Consider the following 21,367-nt stretch of genomic DNA (forward strand, 5'->3'; position numbering starts at 1 on the left):
GGGGCAGGATAAAAATGACAATTCCTTTAAAATTTTGAAGCATGTTTTAATATCCAAAGCATGGCGTTTTGTTGTTGAGTATTTTTTTTGTTTGGGTGGGTCTGTGTTTTTCTTTTAAAATAAGATGTGTGATACAACATTATCTCAAGTCTGCCATTGTATACAAAGATACTAACTGTGAGGTTTTTCCTCCCATCCACTTTACTCCAAAGAAAGCCGTACCTCTCTTTTCTTGTTGGTGTACATTCCTCCTTTTCCTTCTTATCTTTGGACCTGGATTCAGATTTTTCCTTGTCCTTTTTGTCTCTGTCCCGTTCTCTTTCCAACTCTTTTTCTTTTTCCTAAATTATTAGAAGCATTCATTATTTCAGATGAGGTGTGACTAATTACTAAGTAAAGACAATTAAGCTAATCACGAACAGCATAAAAGCACTGAGCACTGAAGGAACACAGCACATAATCTGAGACAGAACTAACCTGCTCTTCACATCTTTACTACTGCTTTTTACACAGCACAAATATTTATTGTAACACAAAAACTGATAAAAGCATGAAAGATGTCACCCCATGTGAGAGTGAGTATCTAATTGGAAACAAACAGTCTTCGATTTTACAAACTTCAGGGAAACATTACAGCTGTAACAGATTTTCTAAACTAAATTAAACATGAAAGAATAGCAGGAACCTCTTTCTACTTAAAACATATGCATTCATCTTCATTAATTCAGACTGAAAATGGAGATAATCTCATAGCTACAAGACATCTAAAGACAAAACAAAAATACAAACAAGATTCTGCAATAACATCTACTCTGTCAAAAAAACCCCACAAATATGGTCCATTTCTATATACCAACAGAACCATTTTGAAAGAAAATATATACCCTGAGCACACCTCATTTGTCTGTCAAATAATTAGAAAATTAATTATATAAAAACAAACCTAAACCATTAGCAAGTCTGAACACAGAGATCAAGAGATGTGCTTCTTTCAGTACTGGCATAAAAAAAATTTCCTTTCATGGCAAAAAAAACCCCACAGATATTCCCTGCATACTTCATAAAGAAGACAAAGACAGGGTGATTTAGCTAAATGAGAGAAAGGGGAGGAGGGGGGGGGGGGGGGGGGGGGGGGGAAGAAAAAAAAAAAAGGTGGGAGAGGAGATAACACAAGTGCAGGAAATACAAGGACAGCTATACTAATCTAGTCTCACATTTTCTTTCCATGGAAGACTTACCAGTAAAATTTTAAAGTGTCCCTTATCATTATACCTACTACTGCAAACTATTGTTAGATTCCACTAAAATCAATGGGCTCGTAAGTTATGCCTAGCTTATTTGATAGCATAACATTATTTCATCTTGATAAACAGAAATAAACAGTATTTTAAATAGCTGTAAATTCCTATTCTCTTTACAATACTAGGAAATTTACTCTTGGAAAACTTATCCTATAGTAAATGAGACAAAAAACCATGACCAACCACCAAGTTCATGGGAAATGCAATCAGAACCAGTATTACATTATTATTATTATACAAACTAACTTTATTATGGCATTAAAGCAAAAGATAAAGTTATTCCCTTAACAATGGGGTTATTATTGTTTTAAATAACACCTGTTATAATTATCATTAAATACTTCTTAACTAAATATTACCTTCATCATTGAGAGTGAGATAATTATTAAAAATCTAAACTATTGCAAGCTGGTTGAACTAATTCAACACAAGGCATCTAACAAAGTTACCAGGATTACAACTTCTGGTTTTTTTAAGCTACTGTCTCACTAAACATTCTGTGCTTACTGTACAAATCACTTTTCTCCAATTACAGAAAAAAGAGGAAGTGGGAAGTTTTAGGATAAACCTACATTTAAAAGGAAAGTTACTTATAAAAATTGAAGTCTTAACTGCTAAGATCAACCTCCAAATGTTTAAGTCTCCTTCAGGGATCAGCTTTCTTAATTTTTACAAGTCTCTTTCTTCAAGGTACTGTGCAAAATTACTTCAGTGAATTAGTCAGATATTGAGCACCAAATAATGCAAAGAACAAGCAACAGACAAACACCTGGTGAAAACTGCCTATTTGTATTTAGCTTTCAAGAAACTGCATGGGTACCTAATTTCATCAATGATCTATCAGGCTGTGAAACCAGATTAGAGAAGCAACTCCACCTACTCTCTCTCACTAAATGCTTTGTCCAAACAGGTTACATGTTCTTTCGTTATGTTTCAAAGATTCTAGATCACATGACATCACACATATGATGTTAATTTTTAAAGCCGCTCTGACTTCATAGTCCAGAGAGAACTACTAAAAATGGTAATGGTACAGAATTATTCACTTTTGGGTGACAGTGTGAGCTGGAATTATCCAGGAAATCTTAGACACTGGAGAATCAGAAGCACATATGCTGCTTAATACTTTTCCTTCTCTTCCTTTGGAAGCCTTTAGCACAATGGATCAGTTACTAAAAACAAAATGAAAAGCCTGATGAACATCTTCAATTGACAGCTGTCCCTTTCCTTTCCCACACCTAACAGTTTGCTTTATGTAGTAGATCCAGAAGTGACCTCTCTAAGCTTTCAATACATTCTAATGACACCCATCTGTACACTGTGAAATGCTACATTATTTTGATTAAAAAGAGAGATTATATCTACTCTGCAGAAAGCACTTGGACTTAGACATGCAGTTTGACATTACAGTAGAATTTTAATGAGAACCATGTGTTGTTAAACTTAATGCCACCTTACATTTGATAAACTCAGTAAAAGCCTAATCACAGAATCAGAGCCAAACATAAAGAACATTTCTTACCCTCTGGAGCAGCTTGTCTCTATAGTGTTCAACCTGTTCCTGAAAACTCTGGCCTGGTTTCTTGGGTCTTTTCCCAGACTCTAACTCATCCTGAAACTTCATCACCTTAAGCTGTGAAAATAATACTGACCATTAGGTTATTGGGCTTATTATTATCCAGTTAGGCAGGTGGCTGAAAATGAAATTTCCATAATTTATAATCTGTGTTCTTCATTCTTTCTATACAAGTTTGTGCACAAAAAGATACTAACTTAAATTAAACTGGATCAAAGCAACAAAACCGCATGCTCATCTGCAGGCACCTGCAGTTGTTTACAGACATGTTAAGAACTAAAAATAAAGGGATTTTTTTCTGTTATTCTACTAAATTCTGTTCCCATCATTAGAACACTGCACCCTTATATTTCTTAGATCATTATCTATCTGTTTTTTTCTTTCAAAATGAGATAATTTACTGCAGGTGTCTTAACATTGTTTCAACTTCTCTTATCTACTGCAAGTTTTCCTTCAGAAACTGCATTATTTCCATTTAAGCCTAAATATTAAAATCAAACGACTGACATAATTAGGACATAAAACAAATGCATCTCCTCTTTAGGGCTGTTTGCACACAGTGGCTGATTTGAAAGAAGTGATTTTTACTAACGTAGTACTCTTTCATGTGCTATCAAGCTTAGCAACAAAATTCAGTTCACTAGTGCTACTAAATGTAACACTAAATTTACTGTGATAATATCCCCAACTGAGTCACAAAGTTAAACAAATGTCAGAATTTTTCCATGTAGATTTTTTTTTCCCCTCAATACACCAAAACCTTTCTCCAAGTTGATTCACATCATAAAACTTCACTCACATCTCTTATCATTTGTCAATTCTTTATTCTTACTGACATGGCCTTTTACAAACAATCCTTCAATTTTTCTGGATGAGGAGGTGTCTCTCTTTTTTTTTTGGGGGGGGGGGGGGGGGGGGGGGAAGCTTGGTAAAAAGTCATGTTGTATTTGTCAGCCCTCTTCCAAATGTTTATGCTCTCACCCTCCTGTATTTCCTGTTTCAATACTGACCTGCACAGTCATATCTGTAAGAGTAGATTTTTCCAGTGCTTGAGGTTTCATTTTTAGGGAACACACAAAATATTTTTCTCTTTAGAAATATTTAACTTTGCCACACTGAAAACACACAAAGGAAAAGACTTTGCAACTGTGTCCATTTTGATTATCTGAAAGGATTCTTATTCTCCAGGTCCTCAATTCCCTAATATGAAGCAGGCACAAAATCAAACCCTAAAGGTTTTTTCTTCCCTCTCAAAAGCAGCAGGCCAGCCTGCATATGAAGATACCATGTATTCTAATCAGCCCTTCCAATTACTGAGTGAGCAGAAAGGGAAGATACCACAAAAACAAACTAATCACAAGAACAAATATGTTAAGAAACACAAAACCCAGGCAAGGATAGCACTACTTTGAACAGGATCCCCTTCCCCTTCAGTTACAGAGCTTATGCCAACAACACATTTTTTCATTTTAGAAAAGGGCATTGCTATCTTGTACCATGGTAAATTTCTGACAAATATTCTGCCTACCTCCCTCATTTACAGAATATGCTCTACCTATGGTTGAGTATTTTTCATTTTTGCTTACAATTCAGCCAATTAAATAGTCAGCAGCCAATGGAAAACTGACATCATCATTTGTCACATACCACTCCACCTTCCATAAACGCATTTTTTCTTCTCCCCTCCTTCGAATGCAGAAGTTTCAAAAGCAGGAATACCTCTTGGAACCATATATTCAGTGTCACCCTATACCACCTGTTCTGGTAAGAAATGAAGATTGCCTCCTCTACCATCATGTAAACTCCAAGGCCATAAGCTGCTTCACACATTCAGTACTGAACCAAAGGAGTACAGAGGAGGCTTAGCTGATCCAGAAGGCCTCTTGGGCTGTCACAGTATGAACATGCCCATAAGAATTCTACTTCGTTTTCCCAACTAAATCACCCAGATAATTTAAAAAACAAAACAAAAAAACCCCATCCTTAGAAGATTTTATTTCTTTACATTTTTAGCCAACAAAGCTGTGGCACTATCTGTTTAACCATATTTTGAAAGCAAGGAAGCATAAGTCCAGAGTAACCTGAAATGAAGGAAAACTAGGAATCTGATCAACAGGCTTTACTGGATTTAATAAGCTTATCTAGATGCAAAGAAATGCTGAACTTCTAGCAGCCTGTTTTACATGCATGTCACACAACCCACTGCTGGCATGAAATTTAAAATGCCAAGAGGAACTATCTGCATGTAATCTTTCCAGTAACTGTGGAGGGAGGAAGGTGGTCATTAGCAGGTGCCTAGAGGAAGAGGGGAAAAATAGGAAAAGCCTACACAACAACCACTGACTCAACACCTCCCTAAATTCCAACTGTGTTAAGAACATACAGTTTCCTGAGACACTTGTGGTCTTTTACAGACCACTCAAAGGATCTCTCTTCCGCATACTTGCTCTATCTCCCTTTGAACCCATGTAAACTGACTCCTTTTAGAAAGATGCTGTGGATAGAGGAAAGCAACTCTAGTACATCCCCTGGAAAAGGAGACTAAGTGTTACAAAATGCTGAGATGGCATCAACAGCTCACTACAGAAATACCATTCTCTTCCACCTTCCTTCTCCACTCCTGCACTCCAAGCAAAGGGTTCCTCCTGTACCCTGCCCTTGCAGCAGCTGCAGTGCTTGGCTGAGCCTTCCATAAGCCAGATCAATTCACTAATCCAGCAGAAGCCACCCCCCCCCCACTTCAATTTTTTTTTTTTTGCCCCTGCACTAGTAAGATGTATTGGCTTGGGAAGAACAAGCAAGTGCCAGAGCTCACAGGTAGGATCACAATATTCCTTTTCAGCAGAGGTGAGCAGTTAGATCAGATCAGCTCATCCTACACCTTCATGTACAGCAGCTTTTGCTACTTGCTCTAAAACATCACCACCGTAACTATGTTTTAAGAGAGAAAGAATTACATAGGTCCCAAAGTCCAGAAAAGAATTCTCTAAAGAATTCCACCACTCAGAATTACTATATAAACTTACATGTTTGGTTATCTCCTTTGCCATTTCACTATTCATAGCATATTGGCCATAGTGAACACCCTTCTTATAGTTCTTTTTATGTAGAGTAGATGATACTTGTATTCCTATCATACAGTTCCAGGAACACCCCCAGGGAGAAAGAGATCCTTAAACCTTCAGCTTAAATCTGCTTAAGCACCTAATCAATGAATTTTGTAAGCATTCCACTTCGTAAACCTGCGTTTAGAAAGAACTAATATATTCTCATTGAATTGGTTATTCTTTAACTATTCTTGTCCAACAGACAAAAGCTATTAAGCCTGTTCATCCTTAGGAGTGGATACATTGACTTCATCTAGACTACCTCCGGAGTCAGTAATATGCATGGTAATATTGAAGGGGAAAATTCTTCAAAACCCTGTGCCAAAACTTCATAATACTGTCTTAGACACAGCAGTCTCCCACAGCAGAGAGAGTTCAGAGGTTTTCAGAGACTGCAATACAGAAGTGTCAAATCTCATTGGAGCTCCTGCAAGCAATCTCTACTAAATGCTCCAATGCAGGGATCATATTTCTCACTAACCATGAGGAGGTATCTCTCTCAAGTTCAAGATAAACAGCTCCACAACATGCCTCTTGTCTACTGGTTCTCATCTTGAAATTTTCCCCCTCTCTCCTCAAATTATTTTGAGGAGAGTTTAAAAGATTCAGCCTTTCCTAGAAGTTGAGGCCTTGATTATACACTAACCAGTAAGCTAGCAAGTTACAGAAAAGGGTAACATCTTGTTACCACGGTTTTGGGAAACCACAGACTGATGCAAACTGAAGCCGTGCCCATAGCTTTTTGCATTTTGACACAAACACGTGTGCTGTTGGTAGCCTCCCTCGCTTAAAATGAATCTATTTTCAAGAACTGTTCTTGGTTTTCTAATCTTCTGCTGATACTGTCTGAGTCCATACACAGCGGTCTTCATGGGGGCAAAAAGGCTTTTTCACAAGAGGTTATTCCACAGGTACACTGCCTCAGAACTTAAGTGACCAGGTTCAAACACAACTTATTTGAGGTAAATTAGCTGCATACTACATACTAGGATTAACTAGGAAGTTAATCACCAGATGCTTGATGAAAGACAGGAACTTCTGCTTGATATATAATTGCACTCAAATCTAGACCGATTACAGACAGGATAGAAATCCAAGCAGACCAAAATGTTCTGTTTTAGACTTGCCCCAACAATGGCTGCAATCAGTCCTAGACTTTGCCAGAAGCAAAGCAAAACATTTCTTTGAAAGCTTGAGTTTTCCAGCAATTCTATGAGCAGTGGAATTTCTGCAGCTACAATATCATCAACAACAGATGACAGCGATACTGATGTACATGTGAAATACCTCTTCAGCCATAACAGACCTCTGGCATGCTCAATCACACTCACAGGATGCTATGTGTCTCGGAGATAAGCAATTCCTCACTTTTGTCTTTGTGAAAAGCAGAAGTAGATTCAAAGATTTAAAATAGACCAGAACCTGCTGAATTAAGATAGTCATTATCTTCTAAGGAACAACTGCTACAAATAGTGAAACTATTGATCAAGCAAGAGCCAGTTTGTCTCATCTGTTATTATTAAGCCGCAATGAGCAAGATATTTAATTGGATAGCTTTTTGCCATTTTGCAGTGGCCTCAAATGAGCTAGGTGCAGAAAGCTCCACAGACTGTAAAGACCAAAGGGTTATGTTGTTCTAGTGATGATTACAAGCCTCAGACAGCTCCTCTGACTTGATGAACAAATACACAAAAGTGAGTATTCTGCATACTAAGCACCATAATCCAGAGAAAGAAATAATGGAAACTGTATGGAACTTCAGTTTCTTGACAAAGGTATGCAGGGCCTTGAAATCCAGAACAGGCCATGGATACAATCTGCTCTTGTGAACTATGCTTAATCTATTCTTATCTCGTCCTCTAGTCATTCTCTATTGGAGGCTGAAAACTACACTAAAGGAACTTTGATCTTGCCTGGTACAGCAATTCATATCAAGAAAGCAAGAAGAGTAACTTCCTTTCCTTTGTGACATGCAGGAAAAACCCCTTTGGCTCTTGATAGAAAAATAAACTGTACCTCAAATACCATGACACATTTTTTTTGCAGGGCAGGGGGACAATCTCTGTTTATGCACTGGGCAAGGGAGTACTGACAGAGCACAGACACAGGACAGTATAACAGAATCCAACCCTGCAACTCCTGGAGCTCAGTGGTACATTGCAGAAAGGCTGAACAGGAAGACTGAAGACCATTCATCTTCTACCTCTGATTAAGCAATCAAACACTACTTTGAGGTCTCAGGTGGCTAACACAAAGGTGAGTAAAGGCAGCTACTAAAGAGGACAAATCTCCCTGTTTGACCCTTTTGGAAGCACTGATATATCTGGATTTGTGAAAACCCTGCCTCCTGCTGCAGATGAAGCCTGCACTGTGCTTTTTTTGGGGTAGGGTTATAAAATCTTGCGCAGCAAGATGGAGACAGAAGTAAAGTACCTTAGAGAATGGTCCAAGCAGGACAATGCTGCTTCATTTTGTCTGTGAGTTTTTGTATGCTCTGAGGAAACAAGCTTAATGAACAATTTAAGCAACATAAAATTCCCATTTTTCTAACACTTCACAGCACTGAGGTCTCTTTACAGAGAGGAGTACACCTTTCTTTTATATGTCCCTGGGGCAGGGAAAGAGAGACACACATGCACAGCACCGTAAAGACCATTTGAAATTTGAGTTATAATGTAAAGCAAAGTGCCAATCTTTCCACACTTAAAAAAAACAGCAAAGAAATCACTGTATTTCAGTGTTGCAAAAAAGCCTCTGCTCTTGCTAAGTTCTGGAAAGAATCCACACTTCATCAAGGTTAACAGGGGTATGGGGGGCAAACAAAGGGTTAATAACTTGCCTTCTCTGATGGCACCAGTCTGATGGCTGTGGCCAAAGTTTGTTTCTTACTGCCCTTTCCCCTCCCAGCTGACAAACTTAATTCACTAAGTGCCAAGAGAAAGAATTGTTTGTATTCCTGAATTTAAAAAAAAACCAAAAAAAACCCACACACATGAAAAAATGTGTTTCAGCTTCCCTGGTAGTCACTGTGTAAACTGCTAGAGAATCAGACTTTGTCATTTTTTTTGCCAAAGATTTTACATGACATTTTTAACAGCGTATATTAGATGGCATAATTGTTAAAGCTGGTAATTGGGGTTTTTTTTCCTCACTTCCTCCTCTCAAATTTAATAATGGATGTGGTGTTTGGCAGGGACTGGGTACATACCCAAAGAAGAAACTTTGAGCGTGAATGCTTTAAAGTAGTACAGGGAGTACCTTCCTGTCAATGACAAACTTGAAGAGAAATTTTAAAATTTAACTACTTCTACATAGTGTCTGAAGTGTTCTGAAAATGGAAAAAATGACAATCCTTTTCTGGCAGTTCCAAAAGTCTGAAAGTGAGACAGTAATTTACTTACCACAAAGAATAAAGATGGCAACATGCACTTGAAAACCTCAAATATTTACCACCTAAAACTGTTACAGATGGGATACGCTGATGAAAGAACTTACAACACTTGTGCAGTGTAAAATTGACAATGGTTAAAGTAAATCACTTCCTAATATGCCTCCACAACTGCCAGGATAACATCTATAAAACAGATACTCAATCTGAAAGGAGCCCTTTCCGTAACCACTACAATCATTATTACAGCAAAATGAAAACTAGTTTCTCTTGTACTTTCGTTAGCCTAACATTATATATTTTCTACAGAACTACTGCCACCATGAGTCAAGTCAGACATAAATCCCATTTAGCTTTCCTCGAATTCAGAATTTACTCACTTCAAATGGCTATGTATCATGAACTTTCAAACTGCTATGCAAAGCAAGAGGTTTCTAAGTGCTTAGTTATACTCCATTAATTTTAATAATCTGAATTATTAAGCAGAAGCATATCTGGGAGAAACAACAGTTGTGACATTTTAAAATATTACTTCTTGTGCATCTTAGAGTATTATGGGGCTTTGCTAATGTCTGATTTTAGCTAACCAGTACATTATAGCATAAATAGGTAGGCAGCCACAATTCCACCTTCAAAATACTACCCAAATTATAATCTGTCACTTGGAGATGCTACAACTGCAACAAATAGTTTAGCAGCTTCTTAATATCACTTTAATGCACTGAACAGAAGTTACAAGAATTTCAGTATTCAATGTATCATGGGTTTTAATACTGAATACAAGCTGGAAAACTGCATGCAATTTTAAACCTGTTTTGCATGGCACTGTATGACAGAAAGGCTTCACTGCTAGACAAAGCCCATGCTAAATTCAAGTTCTAGTTACCTTCCCAGTCAACCACAAGATCAGAAGCCAGCATGAAGACATAAGAATCTGTGCTTATCAACCTTAACAGCTATACTAACACCTATGCTTGAAGAAAGGATAAAAGAATGAGTGAGCCCTATAAAATGCATGTATGTCTTCAAGTAAAATGCCCCATTTCAAGACCAACTGCTTTAGTTGCATCTACTTCTTTGTTTGACGGCTAACACAGTGAAAAGAGCAACTTTCAAATGCAATAAAATACAGACACTTCAAGGCAAGAGAGACAGAGAACAAGAAAGGCATAGGACTAAGGCCACATCCAAAAGTCACTCCCATTTGCCAAGAGGAGGAAAGTGTAAAGGAACCCAAGCAATCCAAGGCTACCAGTGGTACTGGAAAAGGACACTGAAAAAGAAGAGTAATTCTGAACATGCAATATCCCCTGACTCAATTTTTCTTTTTTTCCTGCATTATTTTGAAAGCCAAAACAAAGCAAGGCTGTAAACAAACATACCTTTATAAAAATATACTGGACTAAAAAACCACTATATACTAAGACTACAATTACTTCAGTAAAAAGAACTCCCTATTATATGTAGAGAACTCAGGGGTGGCGGGGAGGACTGGAAAGGTACAGAAGGGTGGCACAAAACATCACATGCTGACCTCTATCTCTCGGAGTTTGGCACGCTTTTCTTCACTCATTTCTGAGTATTTGACTGACGACTTGGATTCAGGCATTTCTTCTTTAATAGGATTGGAATACATGTGTTGCTCTTCTGACTTCGAACTCTGAGTGTCTTCTTCATCTTCACTTTCTTCTTCTTGACTTTACAGAAAACATACAGAATTAACTAATATAGATATATATCTAAAAAAGACAATTATCTGTTACAAAATTTACCATCTCTCCTACTTAGTTTCTACGATTAGTTACTAGTTTTGAAATCTGTTAAGATTGTTACATAAAAGTCTGCAGGTACAAAACAGTCTCCATCTGTGAGATAGATATCTTAATATTTCCATTTAATTAAATAATTAGTTTTTTATTACTCAGACGATTTACACTTTTCATATAAACAGACTGCAGAAGAATTTTTGAAATTTACAGTCACCAAATCCATATCTAACTCAGTTACAGAACAAGTTCACTACCTCAACAAAATCTCTTTAAGTGCTGTAATCTTGCTTTTCAGATATATTAAGTTTTATAAAAGAACAAAATTTACTACACTTTTGCTTTTGGGAGACAAACCTGAGACATGGCAGATATTCAAAATTATATTCCCAGACTGGCCACTAGAGCGCTGCAGGACTACACGCAATGCATTAAGATATTTAAAGCACTACTAATAGATGCTCTCAATTGCCGAAACAACAAAGTAAAAGACTGCTCAAAAACAACAGATGGCATGGAGTCTATTAGTATCCAAAGAAACATACACATCAGAACATTATTCACTGTGTGTGTTGCGAAAGCAAAAGGCAGAGGTTTAGGTAGATTCATACATACCTGACATCAAGATTTCCAAACTGTAAAATACTACTTTAGTTCTTACTATTTGACATTAAGTTACCAAATCGGCATAAATTTGAACATTATGGTTAACAACTCTACCAAAATGTGTAATTTATCATGTTAGAAAAAAATTATGGGGGCTGAAAGCATGCTGCACTAAAATCCTGATTTTTCTTCATTTTCTTACTTTCCTACTTCCAAAATTTCATTTTTGTTCTGCTCTTATAATACATATATATCTTGTAGGGAGTGCCAAAAACACTCAACCTTAGAGGCAGAAAATGAGTATGTTTTCATCAGAATGAAAAAGTATTTACTTTTGAATTTCTTCCTCCTCAGATTCTTCATGTTGGTCAAAAAGCTCCCACTTAGAAGTAGTAACAGCTGGAAGAAACAGTAAGAGAATTTTAACAACAGAAAAAGCTATCACTTAATCTGAAAATTAGTATTTGTAGATATAATAAAAATTACAATGTGATAAAGTTTACCAGCATCTAGCACTTAATACAGACTTTCTATTTCATAGAAATAAGCAAAACTGCACATTATCAGAATATTTACTATTTACAGAGTTATTCACTTATATTGCATATCATGTTTCAGTAAATCCTTCAAAAGCAGCCAAGTATTTATCAGTTTGTAAAATTTTATCTTCCAAACAAACATTTAGAAAGACTGCCAGTCACATACCCAGGTTTTTTTTTCTAATATTTATTCTTAATGAACTGGAAATTCTTTTTAAAGGTTGGTAGGTTATTGAAGTAGAGTAACAAAACCAGAATACACTACTTTCTTCACTGAAGTTATAACCAAAAAAGAAGTTACAACTGAAAATCCTACTGGATTACTACAATAGTCATATTAGAACTTTTAAACAGATTGGTTGAAAATAATCACGAAATAAGTGACATTAAGCTTTCAGTTTACTTATGGAAGTATTTTAGTTTACTATATATACTTTGAAAACTAACCTTGAGCTTCCAGTTCCGATTCATCCACTGCTTCCCACTTCGAAGGGGCAACTTTAAATATAGGCTCATTCTTTTTTGAGTCTTCAGCCGTATCCACTGTTGAAGAAAGAGAGAGAGAAAAATAATTTCCAAAGCTCTTCAAAAGTTCAAACAGAAAAATCCTTATATAACAATAAATTTAAATACTGCAGTGTATTATACCATTTTATTATTCGCAGAGAAAACAAATTAGGATTTGGAACCTGATGTGCATAACATCAGAAGACACCTACTGTGTCTCTGAAGCAATTACAATCTAAAAGCAGTTTTTAAACTAATTCTTCCTAGAAAAAAGTGAAATTAATCAATTCAACATTTTATGAAGCTACATGCCATGTTAATTCTCAGCTGTACTTGTAAAAACTACTTAGGAAAAAGAGATCATCAAAAATTAAAGAATCAAATTGAAAGTAAGGTTGAAACATTTCATACAAGGAACTCCATCAAGATCGTCATCCAATGATTTAATTGGGACTCCATCCAGATCATCAATAGGAGCAGCATCAATAGGAATTCCATCCACATCTTCTAGTGGAGCACCATCAAGCTCTTCCTCAATGGGAGCACCATCAAGATCATCTGGTACTTCCTGAAAGCAAATAATTTCAGGAACAAATCTGCATTGCTTTTCTTTACTTCTCCAATTATTGATTCATTTCTTTTTAAAGGAGTAGCTTTAAAAATACCTAAAACCCAAAAAACTCAACTTAAACAATTTTTGCTACCAAGTACAGTTGTTTATTGCAGAGGAAAAATATGACAATATCCTCCTATAAAAAACCATAAGCAAGAACTTGGAATTTGTCCACAATGTACTGGAAGCTTTGCAATACCTATATTCAAAAGAAGAGATATTAAGCTGACGCTTAGCTTGAAATGAGCAAATTACAGTCAGATAAATTATACTTACTTATATATGAAAGATTCCCTAGGAACCAGTACTCTGAACTGACAGAAATCAAATATTTAGCAGGAACGCAAATTTAAGGAACACGCATAAATAATAAACACATCTACATGTTCTGTTCGGTACCGGCACTGTTAGGTGCACGTTCACCCTGCTCTACTGCTAAGTGAAACAAGCTAACCTTCCAATTATACTGTAGGTCTCCCTCCTGCTTTTCTGAAAGGCACATTTCCACAGAGTTACAAAATGAACTTACTCTAAACATACATCTATTTATTAGCATCCACTGTCTTGGTTCTCTTAAATAATATTTATACATAACTGTAAACACATCAGTACACATTCACTCAGTGCTAATGGTATTCTAGAAATTTTAAGCATAGAACATCAAAATATTGAATAGTAATTTATGTCACTGCTAGAACTAAAACTCACTACATATCCTGTTAAAAATAACCTCTACCAAAAAAAAAAAAAAGGATAAATGCTGTAGCTTAAAACTAGAAAGTTAGCAACTTACTGCTCCAATACAACACAGCAAAGATCAAAGTAGAATATCACCAGTATAAATGATTATCATAACCTTCCTCTCAGATTAAAAAAGCTCAGATGGCTCTGTTACATCCAAGTGTGACACTCACACAGAAAGAAAGTGGATGATCGAGGTAGCCAGATGCCTAGCTATTTAGAACTCTCAGAAATTAAAACTAATGCCTGAAATTCTAACTCAAAATTCAGATAGATACTACAGAGTATTTCCAATATCAAGGAAATACCTGTCATTCTGCACTAGTCTTTGCTCTGAACTAAGTTTCACAATATAACTCCACCACAGCACCTAATCTACAAGCAACAAATGCATAAACAGATTGAACAGTATTTGCATCTGAAAACATCTGTTACACCTGTATTTAAGAGTAAGGATTCAGAGGAAAAAAGTTTATTCACCATAACACATATATCAAAGTAATCCTTGCCAGTCCTATTTTATATTTACACATTTTTCCTTACCATCTGCTAGCATCACTACCAAAGGTCACTCACCTCTGTTTCTTTATCTTCCATGATATTTACAAGCCCCAAGAAAATATTCTGTAGTTTGATCAGAAATGGTTCTGGATAGATCGCCCAGTCTTCCCATGCTCGGAAGCATGTCATAACCCGTTGCTAGAAGCAATAGGAAAAAAAGCACTATTAAATTTGTATTAAGAAATTTGAAGTGATCAGAAATACACCACAGAGAACTACTGCTGTAGACAGCTACTCCTAAGTAGTTCCATACTGGAATATATTACAATGATACTATGCTGGGCAAGACTAGTAATTTTACAAAAATATGTATATAGGAACTACTCTTTTAAAAATCTCACTTGGGTTTTATTTTTCCTTTAAATTCCTGTTACATTATCTATTTCAGCTGTTCACAGTTCCTAACCCAATAGTAAATTTCATTCTGTCCAGATGTTCAAAGCAGGTGCCTCTACTAAGTGTAACAGAAAATATCTTTCCCCTTGTAAAATAAAATTAGCTAAAATTAACACTATCTTATGCATATTACTGAAGTGAAATTATGTTCCTACTTTCATTTTTTTATATAAGTATATTTGAAATGATGGGCTTCAGCTCAAGCTTGACACATTAAATGTAGCTGGAGATGTAGATATAAAAAAAAAATCTACTACCTGTCTTTACCATATAATTTAATGAACAGTTTTAAAATAACAGATAACTAAAATTGATTCTCAATCTAGAGTACTCGGGACCAGAGAAGGTAGGATAACCAGCATAAAGACCTTAATACAGAAAAACTAACTACACTGTAAGCTTTGTATTTAAAGGTTCTGATTAAAAAAAAACAAAACAAAACAAAAACTGTAGAGGCATCTTTAAAACACGAGAAGGAAAAGCTAGGCTGAGCATGAGAATAGTGAGAAGCAGAGCACTTGATGTCAGAAATCACTCTCAACTACCCATGGTCAGACTGCTTATCAGACCTCAAAAAATAAAGCCTAACTATCAGAAAAATGTTAAAAAGTAACTTTATGCTGTTATGTCCAGCAGTTTCTTTCCACACTGAGCAGCCCAAATTTGTTTTTGAAACTGAAATATAGGTGGTCCAAAAATAATCAGAAAGCCAGAAGGCCTTGTTTGCAATTCAAGTACTAGACAGATATCCTCTCAACTCCACAACTATACATCTACTGGTACAATTGAGCTGTTAGATGCTGGTTTTCTTCCTTAATTTCAAGGCTATCTTTGCAAGAGAGAAAACCTAATTTTTATTTAAAAAAAAAAAAAAAGCTTAATTAGGAAGGTTGATGTCTAAGCCACCTATCACAGTATGCAATCTCTTGTGCAGGAACATCTATTTATTTGACTTCTATGTCACGTAAATAACAATGAAATACATACCTTGAAATTTTCAGACTGTAAATGGCCTTGTATTGTACGGTAAGTAGCATTGAGATCAGAGAATATCTGACATAATTTTGTTTCAAAACTAGAATTAAACATATACATTTCTTTAGTTAAACTTTGTAATATATGTTTTCTGGACATACATAATTCACGAAAATACCTGGGACACAGGACTCAAAAGCACAAGGTTCTGATCCCTATAGTAGCCATGAACTGAACTATAAAGCAAATATGATTACTGTATATTAAATCACCTTGGACAACAACAGAACTGTGAAGGGAGATCTTCACATCTGCTGCAGTCTCTTTATACAGCCTGGAAAGATTGGAGGAGGATAAAAGGAGTTTTACAACCTTATATACAATGAAAGAATAGTCTCAAAATTAAATTTGTATTTTTAGAAAATTCTTAGTTATGTTTCTATTTTAATTTACTTGATGATGCCCTCAATGAAAGCACAGTGAGTAATGGCTGCCTAGCTTCCCTTGAGCTTCTCTCAACTGGCACAACAAAGATACACTGCAACAAGAAACATCATTTGCAATCACTTGAGTTTTGTAACATGCTGAATATTCCCCATCATGCTACCATAATATTAGAGAGACTCCAGGAAGTAGACACAATCCAATATCTAAATAGGACAAAGGTACTCTCCCTTGGACATTTTTCCTAAATTCTGCTCAGCACCTTAGAAAAAGTACATAATCCCCTTGTAAGTTCTCCAAAGTTCATGGAGAATTAAAAACACCTTTTAATAAAAAAAAAAATCTACTTCAAAAATTGACTTCTTTGCATGGATTATTTGCTATAGCGTATCTTGAATATTATCTACAGGCTTTCTTTCTGTCAAGAGGCACATGAGTTATTCTCACCTCTATGAGGTTCCATGCAAGTGGTCCCTTGCATAGGGCATATACACTACCTTTTGCATTACAAAGCAAACCTATGCACTAACATGCTACATCTTATACATTTTCATGCAAAGAAATATAAATACCATCAGTGTTGTAACAGTATCCTCATAGCAAAGTGTGAATTTCTCTACAACCACGTTAATCCAGAGATGTACAAAACTGAACATAAGGATATTTTTTTTTAAATCATCAATCACCTAAAATATTATACTTACAATTTTCTATAGTAGGAAGCATTGGCAACTTTAGCTGAAGAGTTGTATAACACATCTGACACTAGATATAACCTTGCAATCTACAATAAAGAATGTTCAAATTAAAATAATTCTAGAGTTTAAATTATCCTGAAAATATATGCCTTTTTCCAGAAAGAATACAAGATAGTTTAAACTATCTAGAAGTACCAAATTAGAACTAACCGTAACACAGCCCCACATGCTAAGGAGCAATTAGCTCCCTATTACGCTACAGGGTAGTAGCCACTGTAACGTGATATTACATAGTATTACAAAGAACAGATCATGGCACTCCAATTTTTATTTCCTTGTTTGAACAGACTATTCTGTTGTTTTCAACTTCACAGTAAGGCAGAACTTTATTTACAAGCAGGTTCAGAAAGAATAGAAATATATAACAAAATACCACAGGAAAAAAGCATACTTAAATTCCAGCCCACGTTTTAATAGAAAACCCTCAATGCTATATGAAACTTATGAAATAATGCTTGTAAATTATATGCACATGCTGTTAAGTGAGTTCTTCCCCCAAAATACAAGATGATAAAAAATCTCCACACCTTCTTAGGAAGAGGAGTCTTCAGAATGGACAGTGATTCTGTAATGCAGTCTACAATTTCTTCAGCAGCTTCTGCATTATTTAGGCAGAAAACCATCGCATCACCAATATCATTCTTCCGAGGTGTTAATCCACGCAGAATTTCCTCTAATTTGTCCCTCTGTCTGAAATATCAGGAATTTTAATACTTTCAATATAAATGAAAAGTACTTTTGGGAATTTCCATTTAATTATGATTTTGATTTTTCCATCTTTAGGACAAAAGCAATTTTAAATATTTTTATATTCTGTTGCCTGAGTTTTTTCAGTGACTTATGAACATTTGTATCCACATTACATATATAAACAAAGTGCAAAAAATCCCCACTCAAGTCTTGACTACATACAGAAATCAAGGAAAAATAACTGAGAAATACCTAATGCAGCAGATCAGTATCTCTAATAAAGCAATTATCTTTTTGGATTTAGTTTATGTCTAAATGAAAATGGATAAATCTGAAGCATGCAAGTAATTGCTGCAGAGTAAGAAACATTAGATTCAGAAAGCTAGTAAGAAGCAACTATTTCAGGATTTCCCTGACCTCCATATATAAAGAACACTCAATATCTTTTTGAGCCTTTCAGATAGAAGATAAGAAATAAATCACATATTAAACCCTCCAGACCCATGACTGGTATCATAACTACGATGAAAAGAAGAAAACAAGAAAAAATCCACATGCTAAGAACACAGTTGGAACAATAGCAAAATTAAGAAAATAACGTATATATTTCCACTACCCTAGCCATCCCCACCACACTTACAAGTCAGAGCAAAGAACTCTGATGATGTGTCTCTTACTGCTTATTAACCACTGTTCCCAATTTTACTGTCTGATGAACAGCATCACTAAGTTCAAGATTATAACAACTCTTTAGTTCCTGAGATCATTAACAATGTTGAGAAAAGTGCTATATACCCCTACCAACAGATAGGAACAGAAAATGGGGAAAAACTCTCACCTTCCCAATCCCCTTCAAATAAAGGGTTAATAACCATTGGATTGAAAGGACTGACTGTTCAACGATGACAAATCTAACCAAATCCAGAACATATTTAGCAACAAGTATCAAAGAAGACTAACTGAAAAGCACTGAGGTTAGGAGAGTTTCTAAGTAATATTATCATAGAATCATTTAGGTTGGAAAAGACCTTGAAGATCATCGAGTCCAACCATCAACCCAACACCACCATGCCCACTAAACCATGTCCTGAAGTGCTTTGTCTACGTGCTTTTTTAACGCCTCCAGGGATGGTGACACCACCACTTCCCTGGGCAGCCTGTTCCAATGCCTGACAACCCCTTCAGTAAAGAAATTTTTCCTAATATCCAATCTAAACCTCCCCTGCCACAACTTGAGGCCATTTCCTCTTGTCCTATCACTAATTACTTGATAGAAGAGCCCAGCACCCACCTCACTACAACCTCCTTTCAGGTAGTTGTAGAGAGCGATAAGGTCTCCCTTCAGCCTCCTCTTCTCCAGACTGAACAGCCCCAGCTCCTTCAGCCGCTCCTCATAAGACTTGTGCTCCAGGCCCCTCACCAACTTGGCTGCCCTTCTCTAGACACGCTCCAGCACCTCCATGTCTTTCCTGTAGTGAGGGGCCCAAAACTGAACACAGTACCCGAGGTGCGGCCTCACCAGGGCCGAGTACAGGGGGACGATCACTTCCCTGCTCCTGCTGGCCACACTAGTTCTGATACAGGCCAGGATGCCGTTGGCCTTCTTGGCCACCCGGGCACACTGCTGGCTCATATTCAGCCGGCTGTCAACCAGCACCCCCAGGTCTTTCTCTGCCGGGCAGCTTTCCAGCCATTCTTCCCCAAGCCTGTAGCGCTGCGTGGGGTTGCTGTGACCGAAGTGCAGGACCCAGCACTTGGCCTTGTTGAACCTCATACAATTGGCATCAGCCCATCGATCCAGCCTGTCCAGATCCCTCTGTAGAGCCTTCCTACCCTCGAGCAAATCGACCCTCCCTCCCAACTTGGTGTCGTCTGCAAACTTGCTGAGGGTGCACTCGATCCCCTCATCCAGATCATTGATAAAGATATTAAACAGAACTGGCCCCAAAACTGAGCCCTGGGGAACACCACTTGTGACTGGCTGCCAACTGGATTTAACTCTGTTCATCACAACTCTCTGGGCTCGGCCATCCAGCCAGGTTTTTACCCAGCAAATAGTGACGAGCATGGTAACATTTTAGAGATGAAAGTGTTATAACTACAAAAACACAACAGGAAAAAAACAGGCACATTAGCAGTTAAAACAGCATTATAAATTGATGGAAGTTCATACTCTTCTTTAAGTGCACCCTTCTTGTTCGGTTCCTCCACAAATGCTTCCGTTTCTTGCTCTTCTGACATCCCATGCAAGTATGGATTCAATGGCGGTGGCCTCCAGAATGATCCATTTTTGAACATACGGAAATCTTCTGTCCTCCACTTGGTTGGAGCATCTCCCTACAAAAAAACAAAAGTATTTTTAGTTTGGTGTTATTTTATTTCATTATGCTTGAAGTTATGAATTGTCACTAAAATTCTACTTGCCTGAAGAATTGAATAAAGCTTCCATCTATAATATACATGGGCTGGAGTCTGGTTTTCAAATAAAAACCTAAACCAAAGAGCAAAGAAAAGACAAAACTTATTACAAATTATTTAAGTGAAGCAAATTCAAAGGAAGTAATAAAAAAAAAAAAAAACCACCAAACCCTATTCAGAATCCCACCTCAGCTACCAAGTGAACTCAAGATAACTAAAATCGTGTATAACTACAATACAGCTGTGCAGAACAAGTGCAACTGCTCCACACACATACATATGCAATCTGCAAAGCAGAGTGCAGCATTCCACAAAGGCACAGCATTTCTCAGAAGTTAAAAGCAGAACAAACAGGGTCAGAAAGAACAACCGTGCAGCCTCATAGTAAAGCAGAAGAATCATCAGTGCAAAGAGTCACTATGGGAGCAACTGCAACCTCAGCAGAAGTGCTGCAGGAACTTGTAGTTATACAGTTAGGTTGCTCAGATCGAATACTGAACGACTTGAAGTTTTCCACCAGTAAATTGTGTGTCAGAACACTCTGACAAGATCAAGGGGGAGGGGGGGGAATTCTCAATTTGTATATAAAAATCATAATGAAGCACTTAACCTTACTGCAAATAAAACATTTTTAAAAGGTCATTCAGTATTTCCCTGAAAAAGTTTTTCAGTGACTACATTTCACAAGAAATTCATAAATTGATCCTTTTTTATTCCATTAACGACAAGAGCTGAAAATTCTGACAACTTCACTATGTAAGCTAAAGTTTAATCCTATTTGCGTTGACATCAAAGAAAAACGACTCCCAGCTCTTGCTAAAGGTTAGAAATTAGGCTCCAGGAAGACTGGACTTTACATTGAGTTAGTCTGTCTGTCTTGGGGGGGGATTTTTTTCCTTTTTTTTTTTTTTTAAATGCATGCTACTGCCTCCACCGATGATTTTGAATCCCTCAGAAAAGCAGGTGCTAAATGTAATTTTA

General features: G+C 36.6%; 1 protein-coding gene across 5 annotated transcripts in view; it reads right to left on the reverse strand.

Annotated features, from left to right (window-relative positions):
- The window catches only part of LOC115346859 (U2 snRNP associated SURP domain containing), a 47,832-nt gene that overhangs the window by 2,595 nt on the left and 23,870 nt on the right, over positions 1–21,367 (reverse strand). For 4 of the 5 annotated variants that reach the window (XM_030027403.2, XM_030027402.2, XM_030027404.2 and 1 more), the window contains 12 exons: positions 20,393–20,459; positions 20,142–20,305; positions 17,806–17,968; positions 17,225–17,304; positions 16,089–16,176; positions 14,721–14,843; positions 13,202–13,358; positions 12,731–12,826; positions 12,077–12,143; positions 10,907–11,069; positions 2,824–2,934; positions 223–341 (listed from right to left, as the gene is read on the reverse strand). In XM_030027403.2, the coding sequence (XP_029883263.1) occupies positions 223–341; positions 2,824–2,934; positions 10,907–11,069; positions 12,077–12,143; positions 12,731–12,826; positions 13,202–13,358; positions 14,721–14,843; positions 16,089–16,176; positions 17,225–17,304; positions 17,806–17,968; positions 20,142–20,305; positions 20,393–20,459 (1,398 nt within the window). The remainder of the gene's footprint in view (positions 1–222; positions 342–2,823; positions 2,935–10,906; positions 11,070–12,076; positions 12,144–12,730; positions 12,827–13,201; positions 13,359–14,720; positions 14,844–16,088; positions 16,177–17,224; positions 17,305–17,805; positions 17,969–20,141; positions 20,306–20,392; positions 20,460–21,367) is intronic. The other variant, XM_041126548.1, reaches the window with a different exon arrangement.

Source organism: Aquila chrysaetos, chromosome 10, assembly GCF_900496995.4.
Source record: "Aquila chrysaetos chrysaetos chromosome 10, bAquChr1.4, whole genome shotgun sequence".
In the NCBI taxonomy this organism is placed as follows: Eukaryota; Metazoa; Chordata; class Aves; order Accipitriformes; family Accipitridae; genus Aquila; species Aquila chrysaetos.